Source organism: Micromesistius poutassou (genome assembly GCF_964030765.1).
Source record: "Micromesistius poutassou genome assembly, chromosome: 23".
Classification (NCBI taxonomy): domain Eukaryota; kingdom Metazoa; phylum Chordata; class Actinopteri; order Gadiformes; family Gadidae; genus Micromesistius; species Micromesistius poutassou.
In genome coordinates, this window is record NC_140293.1 from 9,726,074 (window position 1) to 9,747,397 (window position 21,324).

Sequence of the window (21,324 nt, forward strand, 5' to 3'; positions counted from 1 at the left end):
CCTCTTCCCCCTCCTCTTTCTCCTCCCCTCTTCCCTCTCCTCCTCCCTCTCTCCTCCTCCTCCCTTTCTCCTCCCCTCTTCCCTCTCCTCCTCCCCTCTACCTCCTCTCTCCTCCGGTACCTCTCCACAGAACCATTGTGACCAACGGCAACGAGCTCCTGGTGCAGTTTGTGTCCGACCTCAGTGTGACCTCTGACGGCTTCATGGCGTTCTACTCCAGCGTGCCCCGCGGGGGGCGGGCCCCCAGCCCCGGGGGGGACCTCATCTACAGCTCCAACACGGTCACCAGGACCCAGAGACCAGCATCCCAACCCACGCCCAAGCCCACCAGACCCACCCCCAAGCCCAGACCGGGCCCCGTCTTCCCCAAACCTGGGACGAGACCGGCAGCAAGACGCCCTGTAGCTAGACCTAGCGCCAAACCCAAAGCAGCTAAACCTAGCGCCAAACCCAAAGCAGCTAAACCTAGCGCTAAACCCAAAGCAGCTAAACCTAGCGCCAAACCCAAAGCAGCTAAACCTAGCGCTAAACCCAAAGTAGCTAAACCTAGCGCCAAACCCAAAGTAGCTAAACCCAAAGTAGCTAAGCCCACCCCAAAACCTAAATTAGCTAAACCCACCACAAAACCCAAAGTAGCTAAACCCAAAGCGTCTAAGCCCAGCGTTAAATCTACAGCAAAGCCATGGCCTAATTTCAAGCCTAAAGCCACTACAAAAACAACGTTGAACAAGTTCAAACTGACGCCAAAACCAAGCATGAAATCTACAGTAAAGCCCCCGAAGGCTAAAGCTAAGGTTAAGCCCACCCCCAAACCGACTCAGAAAGGTGCGGTTCAACGCGGCGCTAAACCTGTGGTGAAACCGAGCATCCCACCAAAGGTCAAGCCTAAAGTTCCATCAAAACCTGTAGATGGCAAGACCACGACCAAGAAACCAGCCCTGATTAAGAGACGTAAGTGTCAGTGGGAGTGCATTTACTTCAATGTTTACTTGTGTGCCCATGAGTTTAGCGGATCTTCATTGACTAAACATCTCTCTGCAGTTCTAGCGGCAGTGAACCCGCAGTGTAACCAAGCCTGCAAACGAACAGGAACCCTGCAGTCCAACTTCTGCCCACAGGACTATGGTGAGTTTGATGCCTCTGTCTAGAGTCACCTCCATCCTTATCTCGTATCTCAAGTACGGCCGTGTCAGCACAACTATTGACGGCACAGAGCCGGGGTTGGAAGCCAATGACAGGAAGATGCCTTGTTTCCTATTTCGTTAAGAGGTATTCCACTGCCAAGAAACACCTTTACATGAGTGGATGAACCTTTTAAGGGGATTTTATTCAGTGTATTTCTGCAGTGGCCAGTCAACATGGTGTTCATTTTACACTTCCATGCACCAACTTTCTAATGCAGGGCGTCAAACGCCAAACATGTTGCGCCATGGACCTCTGGAGAAGAGCAGCGCTAGACTCGTTCATGTTCACTCACATCTTTGCTTCTCTAACTGCTTATGTTACTACTGTGTCTGGGCCAAGGCCCAACGTTGATTTAGTTTAAGTTGTCAGTGGCACAGCCTCAGGCCAACGGGTGGTCCTGTCAGCCATGGTCAACAGGTAGGTGAAACTGTGAGAGGAGGGCAGCGGGCCGACCAGATCCACGTTTACATGGTCAAACTGTCTCTCCGGCACCGGGAACAACACTAACGGGGCTTTAGTGTGGCAGTGTACTTTGGCCCGCTGGCACTCAAGACAAGTGTTAGCCCAGTCCCTGACGTCCTTCTTGAGGCTGTGCTAAACAAACTTTGCTGTAACCAGCCTCTGTGACGCCTTCGAACCCGGGTGGGAGAGACCATGGACGGCATCAAAAACTTGTCGTCTCCATCCCGTGGGAACGATTGGCCGAGGACTGCCTGTGGAGACGTCACACAGGAGCGTGGTGCCAGCATCGCCAACAACCACATCCTCTATTTTCAGCCCTGTAGTCGAGGTCCTAAGGAGTTGCACATCTGGGTCCGTGGCCTGGTCCGCTGCCATGCGGTTGTAATCCAGGCCAAGATGGACTGCTCCTGCCACAGCCTGTGACAGGCCTGTGCTGGCGGGCGGACCACGGCTCAGCCACCTTGGCCATGGCGAAAGTCAGCAGCTTGTGATCGACAAAAGCGATGAAGGGTCGACCTTCCAGCAGGGAAAGAAAATGTCTGATGGCGAGGTAGAGGCCAAGCAGCTCCCGGTCGAAAGTGCGTTACTTCCGCTTGCTGGGGCGCAACTGACGCCTGAAGAAGGCAAGTGGCTGCCAGGCCCCGCCTACCCACTGCTCGTAGACGACACCGCCAGCGTAGTCCGAGGCGTCCGAGGTGATCGCGATGGAGGCTGTGGGAGAAGGATGTGCCAGCATGGTGGCGTTCGCCAGGGCCGCCTTAGTGGCAACAAAGGCCCTGTCCCTGCTCTCAGTCCAGTCCACAGCGTGTTTGGGCCCCCCTTTCAAGGCCTCGCGCAAGGGTTGCATGAGCTGGGCGGCTCGAGGGATGAAACGGTGGTAAAAATTCACCATGCCGAGGAACTCCTGCAGGGATTTGACAGTGAGCGGGCGTGGGAACTGTGCGACCGCCTCCACCTTTGATGGGAGAGGGGCTGCACCATTCTTAGTAACTCTGTGTCCCAGGAAATTGATGATGGAGAGCCCAAACTGGCTCAGCCCATGTTGGCTGAGCCGCTCAGAAAGTGTTGGGAGGTGGACGTGCTTGCTACTAGGATGTCATCCAAGTACACAGAAAGAAAAGGCCGTTCCCGTAAAACAGAGTCCATGAGGTGTGGAAAAGATTGAGCTGCGTTTTTAAGGCTGAACGGCATTCGCAGGAAACAGACCAAACGGCGTGATCACTGCTGTTTTGGGAATATCCGATAGGTGTACAGGCACCTGATGATAACCCCGGACGAGGTCCACCTTGGAAAAAATCACTATACCAGTCAGGTGTGCCGAAAAATCCTGTATGTTTGGGTCTGGGTATCGGTCAGGTACCGGCAGCCTCGTTAAGCCGCCGGTAGTCGCCACACGGGCGCCAGCCACCGCCAGGCTTGGGGACGATGTGGAGGGGCGACGCCCACGGGCTGTCGGACCGGCGGACTATACCCAGGCGTTCCATGTTTTCAAACTCAGCCTTTGCCACGGCAAGCTTGGTCGGGTCGAGGCGCCGAGCACAGGCGTAGACAGGTGGACCAGTAGTGGCGAGATGGTACGCCACACCATGCTTCACGGCAGACGCAGAGAAAGTGGGCTGAGTGAGGGCTGGGATACCGGCAAGGAGACGGTGGAAGTCATCTGTGGCGGAGAGCATGCTAGACAGTCGTATGGTGTCAGCCCCGCTGAGCGTGCACGTATAGGAACAAAACGGGACGGCGTCAATCAAACGGCGGTTCTTTACATGCACTAACAGTCCATGTGCCGAGGAGGGGAACGGAGACCTTTGCTGTAACAAAGTCCCAGCCAAACCGATACCCTCTGAAACACAACTCGACGTACCTCATTCCATAGTGCAGATGGGGCTACCATTAGCAGCTTCCATAGGGGGGCTGTGGCTGTCGGCCACCATGTCCAAACGGGATGCAGGCAGGACGCTCCGGGATGCAAGCCGACGCTCATGGCCACTACCGAGCGCCGGCCCTGGCGTTTCCCAACCCCGCCGAAACTGCACGGCGAACGGCATTTAAGAGCCTTTGGACCAAACTTTTCATGGTAAAAACACAGGCCTGAAGACTGCTGGGGGCCAGAAGACTGCTGGGGGCCAGAAGACTGCTGGGGGCCTGAATACTGCTGGGGGCCAGAAGACTGCTGCAGACGAGAAGTGGTTACAGCGATGAGTGTGGAGTCGTCCCGTGTCACAGGAGCGATGTGCGCGGGAAAAAGCGTGGCCGCACAGTGCCCTTGACCCGGAGGAAAGATTTATCAGACTCCTCAGCCAGTCACCGACAGTCAGTGATTGTGGTGTTGGCCAACGCAGCTCTCACTTGGGAAGGCAGCTGACACTGCAAAAGCTGAATGAAAAGAAAATCGGGGTTGCGCTCACCCAAGAGATCCAGCGGTCCATGAGCTCAGAGGGTTTGCTGTCACCCAGTCCCTGAAGGGAGAAAAGCCGGCTGGCCCTCTCAGCATCCGACAGTTCAAAGGTCTTCAACAGGTGGGCTTTGAGTGCTGCATACTGCTACTCCCTTGCCAGAAGATTTTTAAGGAGGCTCACCACTCTGGATGCCGTTGAATTTCCGAGAACCGACACAATGTAGTAGTACTTTGTTGTATGCGCAGTGATTGTAACACGAACTGCGCTTCGGTCTGGGCGAACCGTAAATGATATGCATAACAGTGTGTAAAACAACACTTAACAACACAGGTGAATTATATGAGAATTATGTTACATTCACTACACCACAATAATAAAGTAATAACAATAATAAAGCTAAAAAAACACACCAGTCTGAGGAACTCTATCCCCACACCTGTACGGAAGTAAAGACTAGAACAAGCATCAAACCATCTCAGATGTCCTAGGGGAAATCAGTTTGGAGACGTCTTCTTAAATTGTGTATCCAAATCTACCTTTTATATCTAAATCTAAATCTGAAGCGAAATCTAAAAGCCTAATCTTAAAATACATTTCATATCTAAATGCCAAATCAATCACAACAGATATGCTAGTTATCCTACGTGTGCTAGTTAGTTGTGACTCCTGACTGGTCAAATGTCACCCCGTACATCGGGAGGAGATGCGCGTCACCGACGTACGACTGGTGAGGAGTCTGACCTTCTGGTGTGTGAACAAAATGTGAACATGCATGTACATACACATGTATATACACAACAACATATAATACCAGACAGAATAACCTTGATTCGGGAGCAATGTTAGCTTATCCTACAAAAGGCGGTGGAGCAATGTAGAGCAATGGCTATCATAAACATTGTTTATTTATCTTTATGTTATGTATTACCTGCTCTGTGTCAGAGGCGGTCACACACAGTTCAACAGTTTGTCCCGATATCTTCCAGGAGTTTGCTTTCTGAAACATGAACAAAGGTGTTGGCTCTTCACTGACTGTTAGACCAAACGTCTCTGTTGTCGTCGTAACATTCATCACCGACCGGGAGAGGCTGAGTGCACCTCAGTGAGTCTCCCTGTCGTCATGGCAACGTGTGTGGGCCGCTCAGTGAGTGAGTCTCCCTGTCATCATGGCAACGTGTGCGGACCTCTCAGCGTCTCAGAACAGTGGGGGGGGGGGGTAGGTACACTGCTGCAGACGTTCAGACCTCAGTCAGACTCAGGACTGATAGGGGGGGGGGGGGGGTGGATCACATGCTGACCACCACTGACCTGGAGCATCACGGGAGTGAACACAGGCCAGTCAAACCAGAACTATAAGACATATATACAATATATATATATATAAATATATATATATAAATACCCACAAAGGACATACTGCCGCCTACACTACCATAAGACATCACACCGAGGTGGCGTGATTCTGGTTCATCATTAAAAACAGCCAGTACCTTTGTTGGCCTGGACTTGGTGTGAATGTTTGAAGCTGTACTCTCCCAACTCTCCTCACTCTCTAACTCCCCCCTCTCCCCCCTCGCCCTCACCCTCTCCCCCCACCCTCAGTGATCGCGGGCAGGGTCTCCTCTCTGACCCCCGGGGCCAGGGGCAGCGTGGTGGCAGAGGTGTCCGTCATCAAGGCTTACAAGACGGGAGGCCTGAAGCTCCTGAAGGCCGGCCCCGTGGTCTCCGTCAGGCTGAGCTCCGCCTGCAGGCGGTGTCCCGGGCTGCAGAGAGGTGAGGGTACCGGCCACCGCGCCTCCTATAGGGCACCCCCCTTAGCCGAGTGTGGAGGTGTCCCTGAGCGCCTCACCCTGACTGCTCCCGACCCGCTGGCCGTCGTCCTGAGGGGTCCACTCCACCGTCGGGGGGTGACTGTGTGAATGTGTGAATGTGTGAATGAATGGTTGCAAGACGCTTTGGATAAAAGTGGCAGCAAAACCCCCTCAATGTAAATGTACATGTTCCACCGTAGTGTACATGTTCCACCGTAGTCCAAACCTGTCCGCTGTCCTAGAGACAGACCAAGGCCTTAACAACATGTATCTAATCCCCTCTCTCAGGTCTGGAGGCCTGCTCCTTAACAACATGTATCTGACCCTCTCTCAGGTCTGGAGGCCTGCTCCTTAACAACATGTATCTGATCCTCTCTCAGGTCTGGAGCCCTGCTCCTTAACAACATGTATCTGACCCTCTCTCAGGTCTGGAGGCCTGCTCCTTAACAACATGTATCTGATCCTCTCTCTCAGGGCTGGACTACGTGTCCTAGAGACAGACCAAGGCCTTAACAACATGTATCTGACCCCCTCTCTCAGGTCTGGAGGCCTGCTCCTTAACAACATGTATCTGACCCTCTCTCAGGTCTGGAGGCCTGCTCCTTAACAACATGTATCTGACCCTCTCTCTCAGGTCTGGAGGCCAACGCCTTAACAACATGTATCTAATCCCCTCTCTCAGGTCTGGAGCCCTGCTCCTTAACAACATGTATCTAATCCCCTCTCTCAGGTCTGGAGGCCTGCTCCTTAACAACATGTATCTGATCCTCTCTCAGGGCTGGACTACGTGTCCTAGAGACAGACCAAGGCCTTAACAACTTGTATCTGACCCTCTCTCAGGGCTGGAGGCCTGCTCCTTAACAACATGTATCTGATCCTCTCTCTCAGGGCTGGACTACGTGCTGATGGGGAAGGTGGACTCCCAGGGCGGAGGCCTGCTGACGCCCTCCAGCTTCACTCTCCTCTATAAGCCCGCCCACGCCAAGGCGCTGGCCAATTACGCCCGGAAATCCTGCTGACATCACTAGCCTGGCCACCAATCAGAGTAGCAATGCTGTCCCTACCTCACTTTTAGACTCAAATAGAGGTGTGTACAAAGGGTCATAAACATCCTGAGTGATTGACTAAGAGTAAAAATTCTGACATCAACAATATGACAACTTTTTAACGTAAAGAGAGACACAACCGTTACTGAAACCCTTGTAAACGTTAGAAGATATTTTGTATTTTGTATGTACATTTTATGTCTGTGATTAAACGATACATATCATTATCATTTCATTGTCTAATATATTAAATTATTTTACTTCCATGTTAACGTTAACAGTATTCATATAGTTAATCAGATTTAACATAAAACATTTAAAGATTCTTTCTCACCATATAAACAGTAACATAAATATAAACAAAACAATTCAAGCTAAAATGTCACACTCTCCCTACTGCAAAATAACAAATTTAACAAGCACACCATCATGTGATCGTCCTATTGCAAAGACATGAGAGGACTTCACAAAACAAAGCAAAACCATGAACCAAAAATCATGGAACAAACTTCATTATGATTATAAAATATCTGCAGCTTCAAATGTGTTTGTCTCTACAAGTCACTGACCACCATCACCATACCAGAACAGAAAATGGGCATCATTCTTCAAAAATGGCAGCAAGCAAGTGGCAGCAAGCAAACTTTCTTAAAGGCGGGCCTTGAGTCTAGACGTCATCGTCGGGGTCCGCCCGGCCACACATGCAGAAGCAAAGCAGGACGCAGCACCCCCCCAACAGGAAGAGGCCCAGCAGGATGTACAGCAGCGTGGTGATCCAGAAGGCAAACAGATACAGCGTCTTGTGGCAGTACGGGTCCAGGGCGGTGGTGTTGCGGTTGTAGTTGGGCTGGTAGATGGAGTAGATCCACACGTTTCCTGTAGGAAGGACAGCATGCAGCATGAGGGAGATGAGTCATGTTACACTGCTACGCATTCACCGTCAGCCGGGATTAGGAAGGACCGTAACAGACAGCAGCTAGCGGTCAGCTCCTACCAGGGAATGAGCTTCAAGAATTGTAAAATACGACTTAGGTAAGAGCATCTTTGTCAGGATACACTAGAGGTGTTTGGGCTGGGAGTGGAATCCTTCATCACCACTACACTAAAGTTAAAGGGTTTCTCTTCACCAAATACCCTTCATAATTCAGGGTGATGAATGATGATATCACCAGGTGCAAGAACCTATACAAATGCTTTTTTTTTTTTATGCATTAGTAACATCTTAAACAAGGTTATGTCGTCTGCATATCATCATCGTCATCATCACGACGATCACATGTTTCCACGACGAGGGTCAACGTAAAACAAAAGGACCAGACGGCGGCGGCGGCGTACCGGCGATGAACCAGCAGAAGAGGAAGAGCGACGTCAGGGAGTTCCAGGTGGCGCACACGCGGCCCAGCGCGGTGCTGGAGCCGTCCTCGGCCTGCTGCGAGCAGGGCAGGCAGCTGAGCAGGCTGAGCATCAGGCCCACCACCCCCACCACCACCAGGTAGATGGGGATGTAGGGCTGCCGGGGACACTCGTCCAGGTACAGCGAGCCTGGGTGGGGGGGGGGGGGGGCAGGACGCAGAGTGAGGGACGTACTTTCTGCTTTTTATACGACTGTGTGAAAACTGCAGCTCAATCTTGGACTCGTTGACTCTGTGGCCTCCTACTGGCTGTTCTTGGTTGTTGTTGTTGTTGTTGTTGTTTCCCCTGCTCACCTGTTCCTCGTGTTGTTTGTACCCTGTGCCGTTCACCCGGTCTGAATGTTTAATACCTGTCACTAACTTGTCCGCCCTGTTTTAGCACTCTGCCCCTGGACTATGCTCCTGAATGGTGGCTCTCCTTTCTTTTTTTTTATCAGCGACCTTGTGCCCTTTTTGTTCTTCCCATTTCCTCCTGAGAAGCAGCAGTTGATTTTTGTTTGAGTTTAAGTCTTGCTTCAAATAAATATTTTTGCACTTTGATCTGCATTTGGGTTCAGTTTTCGCATACGCCTGACAACTGTCCTGTACTTGTTATTTTGGCATCCACGTTTAACATCGGAAAGCCATAAAGAACGTTATGGATCCATAATAAATCCATAAATAATCACGCTGTGCACCGCTGCCTCCTAGTGGTGGTCAGGGTCCCTGCGTCTCCCACTCTGGGAAACCTCATCTGTTCTTCTCCTCAGTCTCCTTCCTCGCAGTAGACCACCCTCGGATCTCCAGACAATCATCACCAGATCGATGCCCCTCAGCGTTGGTTCATGGCCCTCAGCCCTCATCACCAGATCGATGCCCCTCAGCGTTGGTTCATGGCCCTCAGCCCTCATCACCAGATCGATGCCCCTCAGCGTTGGTTCATGGCCCTCAGCCCTCATCACCAGATCGATGCCCCTCAGTGTTGGTTCATGGCCCTCAGCCCTCATCACTAGATCGATGCCCCTCAGCGTTGGTTCATGGCCCTCAGCCCTCATCACCAGATCGATGCCCCTCAGTGTTGGTTCATGGCCCTCAGCCCTCATCACCAGATCGATGCCCCTCAGTGTTGGTTCATGGCCCTCAGCCCTCATCACCAGATCGATGCCCCTCAGTGTTGGTTCATGGCCCTCAGCCCTTCTGAGTTATTAAGTTTTATCTGCGGAGCTGGGGCTAACCGTCTGTGGGTTCTACCTGCGTGCTGCCTGACCCCCCCCCCCCCCCCCCTCCCCACTACGCCCTCTGGGTCGGTGGGTCGTGTGTGGAGCATCGGGGTCCCCTGACAGAACCGTCTGATATCTCTTCAGTGGAGATATGGGGGTGAGGAGCGGGTTGTCCCTGGTGTGTTGTCTCTCTTCAGTGTCACTGAGGACCGACTAGCCCACTAATAGGCTTATGAATGTATTATGTTTATATACACTGTATGTATTGGTGGCAGCGGGGCTTATCAATGTATTATGTTTATATACACTGTATTGGTGGCAGCGGGGCTTATGAATGTATTATGTTTATATACACTGTATGTATTGGTGGCAGCGGGGCTTATCAATGTATTATGTTTATATACACTGTATTGGTGGCAGCGGGGCTTATGAATGTATTATGTTTATATACACTGTATGTATTGGTGGCAGCGGGGCTTATGAATGTATTATGTTTATATACACTGTATGTATTGGTGGCAGCGGGGCTTATGAATGTATTATGTTTATATACACTGTATGTATTGGTGGCAGCGGGGCTTATGAATGTATTATGTTTCATGGGGAGGAGGAGGGGAATCATTCACCATTTATCAGAGCAGTTTGGTTCAGTTACAAATGACTCATATCGGCCTCTTCTAAGAAGATCAATTAAAATAAGCCTCATATTCTGGTTGTGTTATTTCGCAACCACTGTCATTTGAATGGTTTAGACCGCAGGCCATGCACAGGAAGTGATGATGATCTTGTCATTTCCTGTATTTGGCAACAACTTTAAACATTAGCACAAACTCACCGATCGCAATCTGTGCAACAGGGATAACGCACACCATCAGCTTGGACAGCGCTGAAAATAAACAGAAGGAAGCAAAATGACTTCACTGTTGGCCAGCAGGGCAAGTTCTTCTACAATATGGCGTCTATTCACCCCTGGATAGTGCAGTAGTGGTTAGGAGCCGGATAGTCACAAACTCTGCAGTCCACCAGCATACATACTTTCCCATGTATAACATTTATATCACGGCATTTTCTAGTACTTCTGATTGGTTGATAATGTTCCACGGGTCTTTTCCTATAAAGCAAGGGTTAGGGTTACCTCTGCCTTTGAGCATTCCACAACCAATGAGTTACAAATCCAACATTACCTACAGTGGTCAAATACAACTATCAGATGCTGCCCCAACGCAAAAACAATACGCTCAAAGCACCTGGAAGATTCAATACAATTTGCTGATTTAAGTCGATAAAACCCACTAATATTAATGATCTTAGCAGAACCACTCGGAGGAGTCCTTCTCCGCGGCCACGTCACCAGCCCGGCTGCATGGCGTTCGTCAGGGTGGTTCATTCGCTCCGTACGTGTCTCACTGTCTACTAGGGGTGTAGCGATACACTAAAGTCACGGTTCGGTACGTACCTCGGTTTTTAAGTCACGGTTCGGTATGTTTTTTCGGTACAGCAGTTTTTATTATTTTATTAAACAATTGGATTTTGATTTGATTAATTAAATTGTATCAAACAAATGCCTAACACAAATAAAATAGATAAAATACAATTGAGGATAAAAACACAATAAAGTCCAGGACTTGTTTCCATTGTGGTCCTCAACACAAAACATCAGGACAAGACAAGACAGTCACAGAGTGTGTGATAATCAATAAAAATGAAAAAAATAAAAATAATTATAAAACGGGTGGCTTAAATCAAGCAATCTGATTGGTTCCCAACTGTTGTCTAATGAGCGTATACACACAGCTATGACGCCCGTTCAGTTTACAGAGTTCAGTATCACTCCGCGCCTAACTTGAACTGTTGTTTATTTATATATAAAAGCAATAGCATAGGACGCTACAGTGTGTTGCATAGCAACCGCCGTACACTCTGCAGGCAGCCAGGAGGGACTACTTTTTTGTATTGTTAAAATAAAATGCTTTTCCGACTTTCTCGCTTTTTCAAAATTGAGGGTGTCTATGACTTTCATTTCGCCATACTTACGAAACCGTTTTATAAAAGCTATAGATCACTTCAGTCAGTGGTATACGGTCATTATACCACAGTTAAGGGGGTTGCCGTCCCTCCACTGCGCGTCGGGACGGACAACGCCCCTTAACGGACGTGTACAGTGGGTACAAAAGTTGAGAAAAGTTTAACTTTTCAGGCAGCCCACTCTCTTCCGTCGACGGACATGTACAGTGGGTATGAGGCGTCATACCCACGTCATATGAGGCGTCATACCCACTGTTCACGTCCATCGACGGAAGAGAGTGGGCGTGTCCGACGCATGGGGTAAAACATGATCTGCGTACAACGTGATCTGATTGGCCAACGGATCCGTCGCTGCCTGAAAAGTTAAACTTTTCTCAACAAGAGACGGAGCCGATTTGACGGACGGACCCACAATGCATTTCGGGAGCGTCCCATGTAAAGTCAATGAGATCCGTCGACGGACGTGTACAGTGGGTACGAGGCGTAACTTTTCAGGCAGCGACGGATCCGTTGGCCAATCAGATCGCGTTATACGCACGTTATATGCAGATCGTGTTTTACCCCATGCGTCGGACACTCCCACTCTCTTCCGTCGACGGACGTGTACAGTGGGTACGAGGCGTAACTGTGGTATAATGACCGTATACCACAACCTGTCGTGATCTATTGCTATATAAATATATATGTATTTTTTTTTTTCGGTACGTACCGAAATGAAACGCGCATGGAACCGTTAGACCCGTACCGAAACATTTTGGTTTGAATACGCGCATCGTTACAGCCCTACTGTCTACAGCTAGGAGGCGGCTTGTTGTCCATACTCACCGAGTACGGCCGTGGGCGGTTGGGGCCTGTTACGGAGCCGTCCCATAAGAGCTTGACTTGACATGGTCCCAGGAGGCTGTCACTCTCACACACACACACTCACACACACACACACAAACACACGCACGCACGCACTCTGTAGTGACACAGCACTGACACACACAGGAATCACAGGCAAATCAATTTTCACATGGACATGAACATGAATGAACATGAATTTCACCACACAACTCACACCCCGCTCAGGTAAACATGTGAGAGGTTCAACACTCACACACATACGACCTCACACACAACCACACACACACACACACACACACTTGAGATGTTCAGCACACACTTTCAAGTTTCAAAACACCTACACGCACACACGCACACTGCATGACACACATAGGAAGATACTCAGGTTGTGTGTACATATTCACACACTAATTTGACCCTGCACAAAAGGGATTAAGGGTTCACACACACACACACACACACACACACACACACACACACACACACACACACACACACACACACACAAGATATTCAGCAGATAAATTCAGGCGTTTCAACACACACACACACACACACACACACACACACACACACACACACACACACACACACACACACACACACACACACACACACACACACACACACACACACACTATATTTCCGTGTGAAGCAGGTGGAACGACATTCTCTCCTGTGGGGGTTTGTCCCCCGACCTCTTACCTATTATCACAATAACCATCTATAGGTTGAGCTTAAGTGATGTCAAATACAACCTTAGGTGTTCTATTAAAGTTGATCCTCAATTTAAATGAAATGGCTATCGTCACAATTACATCTCTGATTTGTTCATTCCCTACAGAACAACACGTTTGTGTTGACAGAAGGCTGGCTGGGCGCGGCTACACACAGAGATAAGGTTGGGGATGACGCGCCCGTTGTATCTGGGATTGTTGACTGAGAATGCGATTTTTAAAAAAAGCTATGCAGTGATATGGAGGACTTTACGTCAGATGCGAATCATACAAGTCCCCGCCCAACAGGTCGGACCGCATCTCTCCAAAATCACGTTCTCGCGTCTGTTGAGGTTCGAGAAGTCAGAGCAGATCTTTACTCTTAACAACAGCAACGTCCCAAAATCCTATCACCCTCTAACCCAGACACCAGAAGTAACGCTGGCCTGGTGGGCTGTCACATGGCTCCTCTCGGACATTAGGGTGAACTTTTCCCCGACTAGGAGACGACGTTTTCTCATCACGTGACAGTACGGTTAATGGATTTCTCAATTCCTCATTCTCCAAAATACAAATCAACCATCAATAAGCGTATTTTGCATATATATATATAATATAACTCGTTTAGATACTGGCAGGACTAGCGAGCCTGTCAGTGTTCATATGCTCATAGTTCATAGGCTTTTGAAAAGGGAAACCTTTGTTTAACTTATATTAAACAAATGTTTTGAAGTTATCTGACCGAACCTAAAGTCATAATTTGCATGCAACTGTGGACTGCCCAACCGCACCGGTTTCCCCGCGATCGAGACCACAACAACGTTTAAATAAGAAATTATTACAGTTTTATAAATGTAATGAGTTGGGACTTGCTAGGAAGACATTTAGTGTAAACTATCACCTTTGCATTGTATCATAGGACGCTTACCCTGTGTGTCGACGAAACGCCCCTGAGGAGTTAACTACAGCTGCGCTGCTCCACGACCGCACCTCACCGCGGCACTAACGGCGGCGGCCTGCGGGGGGCGGGGTTGGGCGTCCAGCCGCGCCCACATCCGGATTGGAAGGTCCAGCCCCGCCCACATCCAAATACCTTCGTCGTGCTTCATCCAGGACCAAACTTGCTGCATTTACGAGACCTGCGAACTGTAGGATTTCGTAATTTTCTTTTTGATGCACATAACTGTTGTCATCTATAAAACTAAATGGAAAATCTATATTTGGATAAGCCCAAGAAAGAAAAATGCATTTATATTTTGTAATATAGATAGGCCTACATCATTATTTGCCTCTCATTTGGCATCTTCGTGGTAAGAAATGGCAACATTAGGCGAGTTTAATTTAACTTTTGGGAACATATTTCCCACAGTATTTAAAGGCCTACTGCATTATCTATAATTTTAATACAGTATTATTATTCTGATTGTATTATGCAATTTTAGTCAATAAGGCAAATCAATAAACACTAGGCTACTTTATAGCAGTAGCCTATTTGATGTATAATATGATTTTTGATATGCTGAAATATCCCAATGGTGCACTTCAACAAAATAATATTTTACTTTCAGGTGAATCTCCATCAAGAAGTTGTAGTTTATACTGTGAATATATGGTTTACAAATGTTGTTCATAACCTAAAGCCAATGTAGGCTATATTAACATATGCAATATATGTTACTACCACATTCTGTAGGATTCTACATGAGGCAGAGTCATGGAAATGAAGGACACATGAATGTAATTATTACACTCACTGTGTCCCCTATAAACTTAGTTCATGTGATCACTATCACTATTCCTACAATGACTCCTTTTCATCTTCCAGTCCTGGGGAGAGAACTTCCACAGGAATACCTATTCAGTAGGTATTTAGTATTTAGTAGTGTGGAAATGAGCCTCTGGGCTCACTCCACTGGAGAGTGAGACGAGGGCAATTCCAAAAAGAGAAGTTTTATTGACTTCCCAAAAACAAACCAAACAATAAATAAACATAAAATAAATCAATGGTTCCAAAAATACAAATGAACATTTGCAAATAATAATATATATTATAAAAATAATAAAATATAAAAGCTGTTAGCAATTTTCTAGCTGAAATACAGCATAATTTAGCCTAACAGGAGGGTAAGGAAGAGGTGGGCTAAATTATGCTGTATTTCAGCTTTTCTTTTATTCTTTGCAAATGTTCATTTGTATTTTTGTACTTCTCTTTTTGGAATTGCCCTCGTCTCACTCTCCAGTTGACCACATCCCGAAGTGGAGTGAGGCTCATTTCCACAAGTAGGTAGTTTAGTTGATTAAAGATACTTAAATGTATCTTATCCATTAAAATATATTTTATTGTAGTACAACAGGGACTACAAGTTAAAAAAACAAAACTTATAACTGCCATTACAATACCAAGCTTTGAGTGTCCTTTGAGCAATATGATTGGAACCTGGATTTAACATCCATGGTAAAAACGACGTGTAAAGAATAACACAGGGTGTTATGCCTTTTTTATTCAATACCTGTAGATGAACAGTTTTGGGAATGGAACAAATCATCATCCAGATACATATGGGCAGGGAAAAACGCTCTTCAGCCATGACAAATGTGGGAGACGCACCATGAACGTCATTTATTTAACAAAAGGCAATTAATTTAACTAAACATGAGCAAGGTGTGGAGTGTGGATATCAGTGGAATCAGTAGTGTGAGGTGTGCATGAGGGATGATGTTGTAAGGTGCATCCCAGAGGTGGGTGGTGATGTAAAAGGCCACGAACACGTCGATTGAGTAGTGCTTGTTAGCCGCCACAATGAATCAAATCCCAAACCGGTTTAACACCCAGGAGATGGTGTGCATCAGATCCCAGGTTCGTGGAGTGTCTGCAAAAGGAATCATGAAAGGATAAATCTAGTGATATATTATATACTTTGTCAATAAATTCCATGAGAAGAAAAAAAACAATAGATAATTGATCCTACTAACAAGAATTTGTTGTGTAGCCAAAGCCTGGTGTGGCATAAACATGGACACAAAGCATTTTCATATATATTTTGGAGTATGTAATGAACGTCACCAGAAGGCTTCTTTAGAACACGGCAGAAGCAACACTGAACGGTTGCTAATGCTCTACTAGGAACATTGAACGGTTCCTAAACATTATGAATAATAATAATAATATAACACCATGCAAAACACAACAACTTAACGGAACATTCATTGATGGGAACAATGAACGGTTGCTCAATATTAGACTGAAAACTGAACATGGATAAATAATGCCAGTCTCCATAGACACTCACCGACATGATGGACTTTAAGTCTTCCTTCATCTCAACCGCAACCGGTATGCTGAAATAGTATTGTTGGCGGGGCTGGACCTTTCTAGGCGGGGCTGGTCGTCCAGCCACGCCTTCCCGCAGGCCGCAGCCGTTACCTTCTCCACCGCGGGGCGGGATCTGACGTGCACGCGCAGGCAGGGCACCTCACCGTGGGACGGGATCTGACGTGCACGCGCAGGCACGATGCCGCACCTCACCGTGGGACGGGATCTGACGGCCACGCGCAGGGCAGGGCACCTCACCGTGGGACGGGATCTGACGTGCACGCGCAGGGCAGGGCACCTCACCGTGGGACGGGATCTGACGGGCACGCGCAGGCACGGTGCCGCACCTCACCGTGGGACGGGATCTGACGGGCACGCGCAGGCACGACGCCGCACCTCACCGTGGGACGGGATCTGACGTGCACGCGCAGGGCAGGGCACCTCACCGTGGGACGGGATCTGACGGGCACGCGCAGGCACGACGCCGCACCTCACCGTGGGACGGGATCTGACGGGCACGCGCAGGCGCGGCCGCCGCCACTCATCACCGACATTACCTGTTGGCTTCGCGCCATTAAAATGTAACTTACAGTCATAACATTTATTTCCTTTTAGTCATAACAAGAGTTATACAAATAATTGCCCACAATAATGGTAATTACGGTAACACAACATCAACTATAATACAACTTGTACTTAGTTAGGTGTGCTCAAACCTACTTTATTTACATGCCAGGTTATTGATGACGTAATAGCTACGTCGATAGGCCTACAATAAGAACATTACATAATCATAATCATTTCAAAAGTAGCTTCTACATTAAGCTTCTGGAGCAGTGGCGAACGCGATTGTCGACCGGGGGGAGGGCGAACGCGATGGGGGGGGGGGGGGGGGGGGCGGGGTTGTGTGTCTGCCCCCTGCTCCTCTGCAGGCCTGGTCATCATCCGAAATCATGGGCCAGGGACGACGCTAGAGATTCTGGGCCCTATGAAAGAATATCATTTGGGGCCCCACACTCCATACCAGCCTAGAAAACCTAACCTGTGTACCAGACCAATCTCACAAGATCACCTTTAATCTGCTCTCCAACATGGGTCTGGAATTGCTCCCATAGAGCGGGGTTTCCACTTCCATGGAATGAACCCTATCGTGCCAATCACAACCGTTTATCTGATATGAGGCGGGAGAAATAGAATGACGGTGCAGAGGAGCGCCATTGTTTCCAAAAACAACAAGATGGATACCGCTGATGGAGAACCATCTGTTGATTCCACTATGGAGACAGTAGTAAACCTGGACGATAGATCTTCACTAAACGACTGCACTTGAAGCTTTTGTTGAGGAGAAAGATGTATTTGCCGTACTTCAGACAGGATTTGGTAAAAGTTTAATTTACCCACTGGTCGCCAAAAAAGGTAAGGGCACATAGAAAACCCAGTAACTTTAGCCATTGTAGTTAAGTGAGTCGCTCTCATGGAACAGGTCAGGGAAGCTCACTGCCATCACTGATAGTGAGACCAGATACAAACACAGCAGCTCAGAATCAGACTTTGGAAATGGGGCTTGAGTCTAGTAAAGAAATGTCTCATTGTTGTGCCCGTGGCAGGGAGGGGTGAGGCGTGTTGTGAATGAAGAGGGATATCTTGCAGCCCGCTGCAAGATACCCCAAGCCTTACATGGACTTCCTCCCTTAACCAGGCAGGGCTGAGGAGTTGAGCAGGAGTGATTGGAATTAAAAGGAAGAGCAGGCTACCACATGGGAGGCTGGCAAACTACAGAAAGCATCTGTGATCTTCTGGTAGTACTGTGACGCAGACGAGGATTGATTACCTGTGTTCTGATTATCTGGGTTGTGTGGTTTTCAACTTGGTAGTGTGGAAAGCCCTCCCTCAGGAGCCTGCTACAGTTATAAGACATCTCTCTGTGGAGGTGGGGGTACAGTTTCAGCTGTGGCTGTTCCCATTTTGTATTTTCACCTGTATTGTCTGAATGCATGTGAATAAAGCTGGCTTATTGATGCTTTAAGAGATTGTTCGTCTAGACTTCTTACAATTGATTTTCCACCTGAGGTGCCAAATCCATAGGGCAGGAATATAAGGAAGTTATTCCTGTGAATCAAAGAACAACTTTAAATCAAGACCAATCCAAAGCAAAGTATTTTCATTTTTTTTAAGATGAACAATATGGTAATTACAAAATATACAAGTTAAACCAACATTAGCATTTGGAAAACATATTTAAACAAATAAATAGATGAACACAGAAAGAGCTGCATAATGAAATACACTTGTTTAAACAAGGTTTTACATATATGATAAAATAAGTGAACATATTTACAGGCTTGATTGCCCACCCCCCCAGAAGTCTTTAGAGAAGGACATTTGTCCAGTCCTGCAGCTTGGACCTCATCCACTGACACACCTCGCTGTTCTCTAACCTCTTTAGGGCTGCAGAGGGTTTTGCATTCATGCTGAATTAGCTGAACAAATTTAATTTAGATTTCTCCCACAAGGTCCTTGTGCTTCATTATCCAGTTGGCAGCTGCTTTCAAATGCTTCTTGTTTTCCACTATCCCTGCCACATCTGGATCGAGACTGTGCCAACTGTTTGGCGTAATGGGTGATGACCTGAAAAATAAGGAACGGTTCCATTAATATGTGTTATCAATGTGAAGGATTGTGAGGACTATACATTGACATTGTGTCACAACCCCCATCTCTGCATGCATGAGATGTCACAGCAAAGGCCTCTTTGTTAAGTACAAGGGGAGTAATGCTACTACACTGCCCATCCCCAAATCAACCCTAAGCAGAGATGGGGGCAAATTGATGCCTAACATCTTAACGCCTGTAGTAAAAATAAGCTATTCACATTAACAAAGCAGGTGCAGTAGTCTTTTCTTGTCACGGCACTCTGTTTGCTCACACTAGCATATCAGGAAATATTGATAGGATATAAAATTAACATAACTTTAGAGTAGCCTACCTGCAGACGCCTGGAGAGATCCACTGCCCACAGGCCAACCCCATGCACACTACAACAACAGACTATAACTACATATTTTTATGGAATTTGCACAGCACTTTGGCACTATACAATCAACTGTTAGTTAGTTACAAGTGTTAGTGGCTGGTGCCACTAACACTTGTACAATTTACACTTACACTTTACTACACCTCATTACTTATTATTACCACTGTTTTAGTTTATTTACTATTATTACTTACTTTATTTTATTATTATTATTTATTATTGTGATCTATTGATGCTGCTACTTATTTTTACTTATTTCTACTTATTTATATTTTTTACTTCTATTTATTTACTTTATCTTGTATTGATGCTGCTATGTGGCTGTTGAGGAACCAAGCCTAAGAATTGTACTCTTGTGTATTTGTACAATAAGATGTAATAAAGGAACTCTGAATCTGAAATCTGAATCTAGTATAAGAGCCCATCTTATTCTTCAAGTCTAAAGTTCATGTTTAAGAAGCAGGAGTAGGTCTTACTAAAAGTCGGACACATCCGGATACCTCCGGAGACATTTCAGAGACATTCCCGGAGACATTTCGGAGACATTTCGGAAACATTTCGCAAGCCTGGACAATAAAATCTCTTTGCGTGCAAACAACGGTATCAGCAAAGTTGAAAGTGTTTCCGTAGTGTAGCTGAATAATCATTGTTCATATTACAACACCAGATTACTGTTTTTGGGGTGTCATTTGTATTGATTTCAGCCAAATAACAGCTCGGAAACATGATTTGTTTTAATTAATTAAATTGATAATAACTCATAATATCTGACACATGGCAACTCCAAGGCTGTAAAACCTGTTAATTGATTTCTATGTTATTCATTTTGGCAGATTGATCAGGGTATCTGCTTAAATTAAAATACTTTTAAGACCTTTTTTAAGTCCTCTAAAACAAACATGCAAGACTTTATCACGGCAAACAAAAAAAACGTTCAGCGTGATACAACACAGGTAATTTCTAAATTCTGGCCCCTCATAGCAGTTTGAAAAAAACATCGAGGACAGCCCCAGGACATTACAAAAGCCCACAAATACACAAAAGTTTGTGTTGCAGGGTTAATTTTTTTTTGTAGTGCAATTTGCTTGTTGGTAATAAACATTTGAACGGTTATCCATTGTATTTAATGTTGTTGGGTATCACAAAACAGAATTTAATACGAAAAAGAAGGTGCTATTTTAGCGGTTTGCAATTGATTCTCATTTCACCCACAATGCATTGCATGACGTCACGTTGGGGAGACGACAGACTGAGGCCCTTGAGAGTAGAGACTAGTAAGAGTGTTCAGCAGATTATACAGATAAATAGATAAATAGATATATATAGATAGCCTCGATAGATAGATAGCCTATTCAAGTATTTATTATTGCCAAACGACACAAATCGTCGGGAATTCATTTAGGTGATTCGGCTCACACAGGACAGTAGGCTACAAGACCACACAGAACAAGGGAGACAACATGACTGGACATGCACAAAAGACATCACATTAAAACTAGACACATGCGTTGATAGAGGGATATAGTAGATAAATGTTATATGTTATATATATATAAATATTTTTTGCCAAGCGGAGCCAACCAGTCCTGTGCGCGTATGCAAATTAGCCATGTGCGCCAAACAAGAAGGACGTAATGTTGAGAAGTCATACTAAAAACGGATAGCAAGCGAAAGCTAAACCAGAGTGTATCACTCACACACTTTGGGTCCATTCTAACTTAAGGTAAGAGGCTATTTCAATCTTTGCAGTGACTGAATGACCGTCTTCGCACTACTGCATGGTTAGTTGTGTTGGTTGTGGTCTTAGTGAAGCAGCCTAGCCTTGGAGTTGGAGAATTTGGAGTGATTGTGTACGACTGTACGTGCGTGCGAGAGCGAG

At 46.8% G+C, this 21,324-nt stretch overlaps 1 protein-coding gene across 2 annotated transcripts; it reads right to left on the reverse strand.

Moving 5' to 3' along the window:
* Positions 1-7,085: 7,085 nt before the first annotated feature.
* LOC311368527 (transmembrane protein 272) lies at positions 7,086-14,102 on the reverse strand. Of its 2 annotated transcripts, none has more exons than XM_084487328.1 (5): positions 14,027-14,102; positions 12,362-12,513; positions 10,347-10,397; positions 8,236-8,442; positions 7,086-7,776 (listed from the first exon to the last, which is right to left on the reverse strand). In XM_084487328.1, exons 2-5 carry the CDS (start codon positions 12,423-12,425, stop codon positions 7,568-7,570), a joined length of 531 nt encoding a protein of 176 aa, XP_084343454.1. In that variant the 5' UTR covers positions 12,426-12,513; positions 14,027-14,102; the 3' UTR covers positions 7,086-7,567. The 2 variants fall into 2 exon arrangements, with proteins under 2 accessions (XP_084343454.1, XP_084343455.1); XM_084487329.1 differs by having other exon boundaries at positions 12,362-12,497; positions 14,027-14,081.
* Between the last annotated feature and the right edge of the window lie 7,222 nt (positions 14,103-21,324).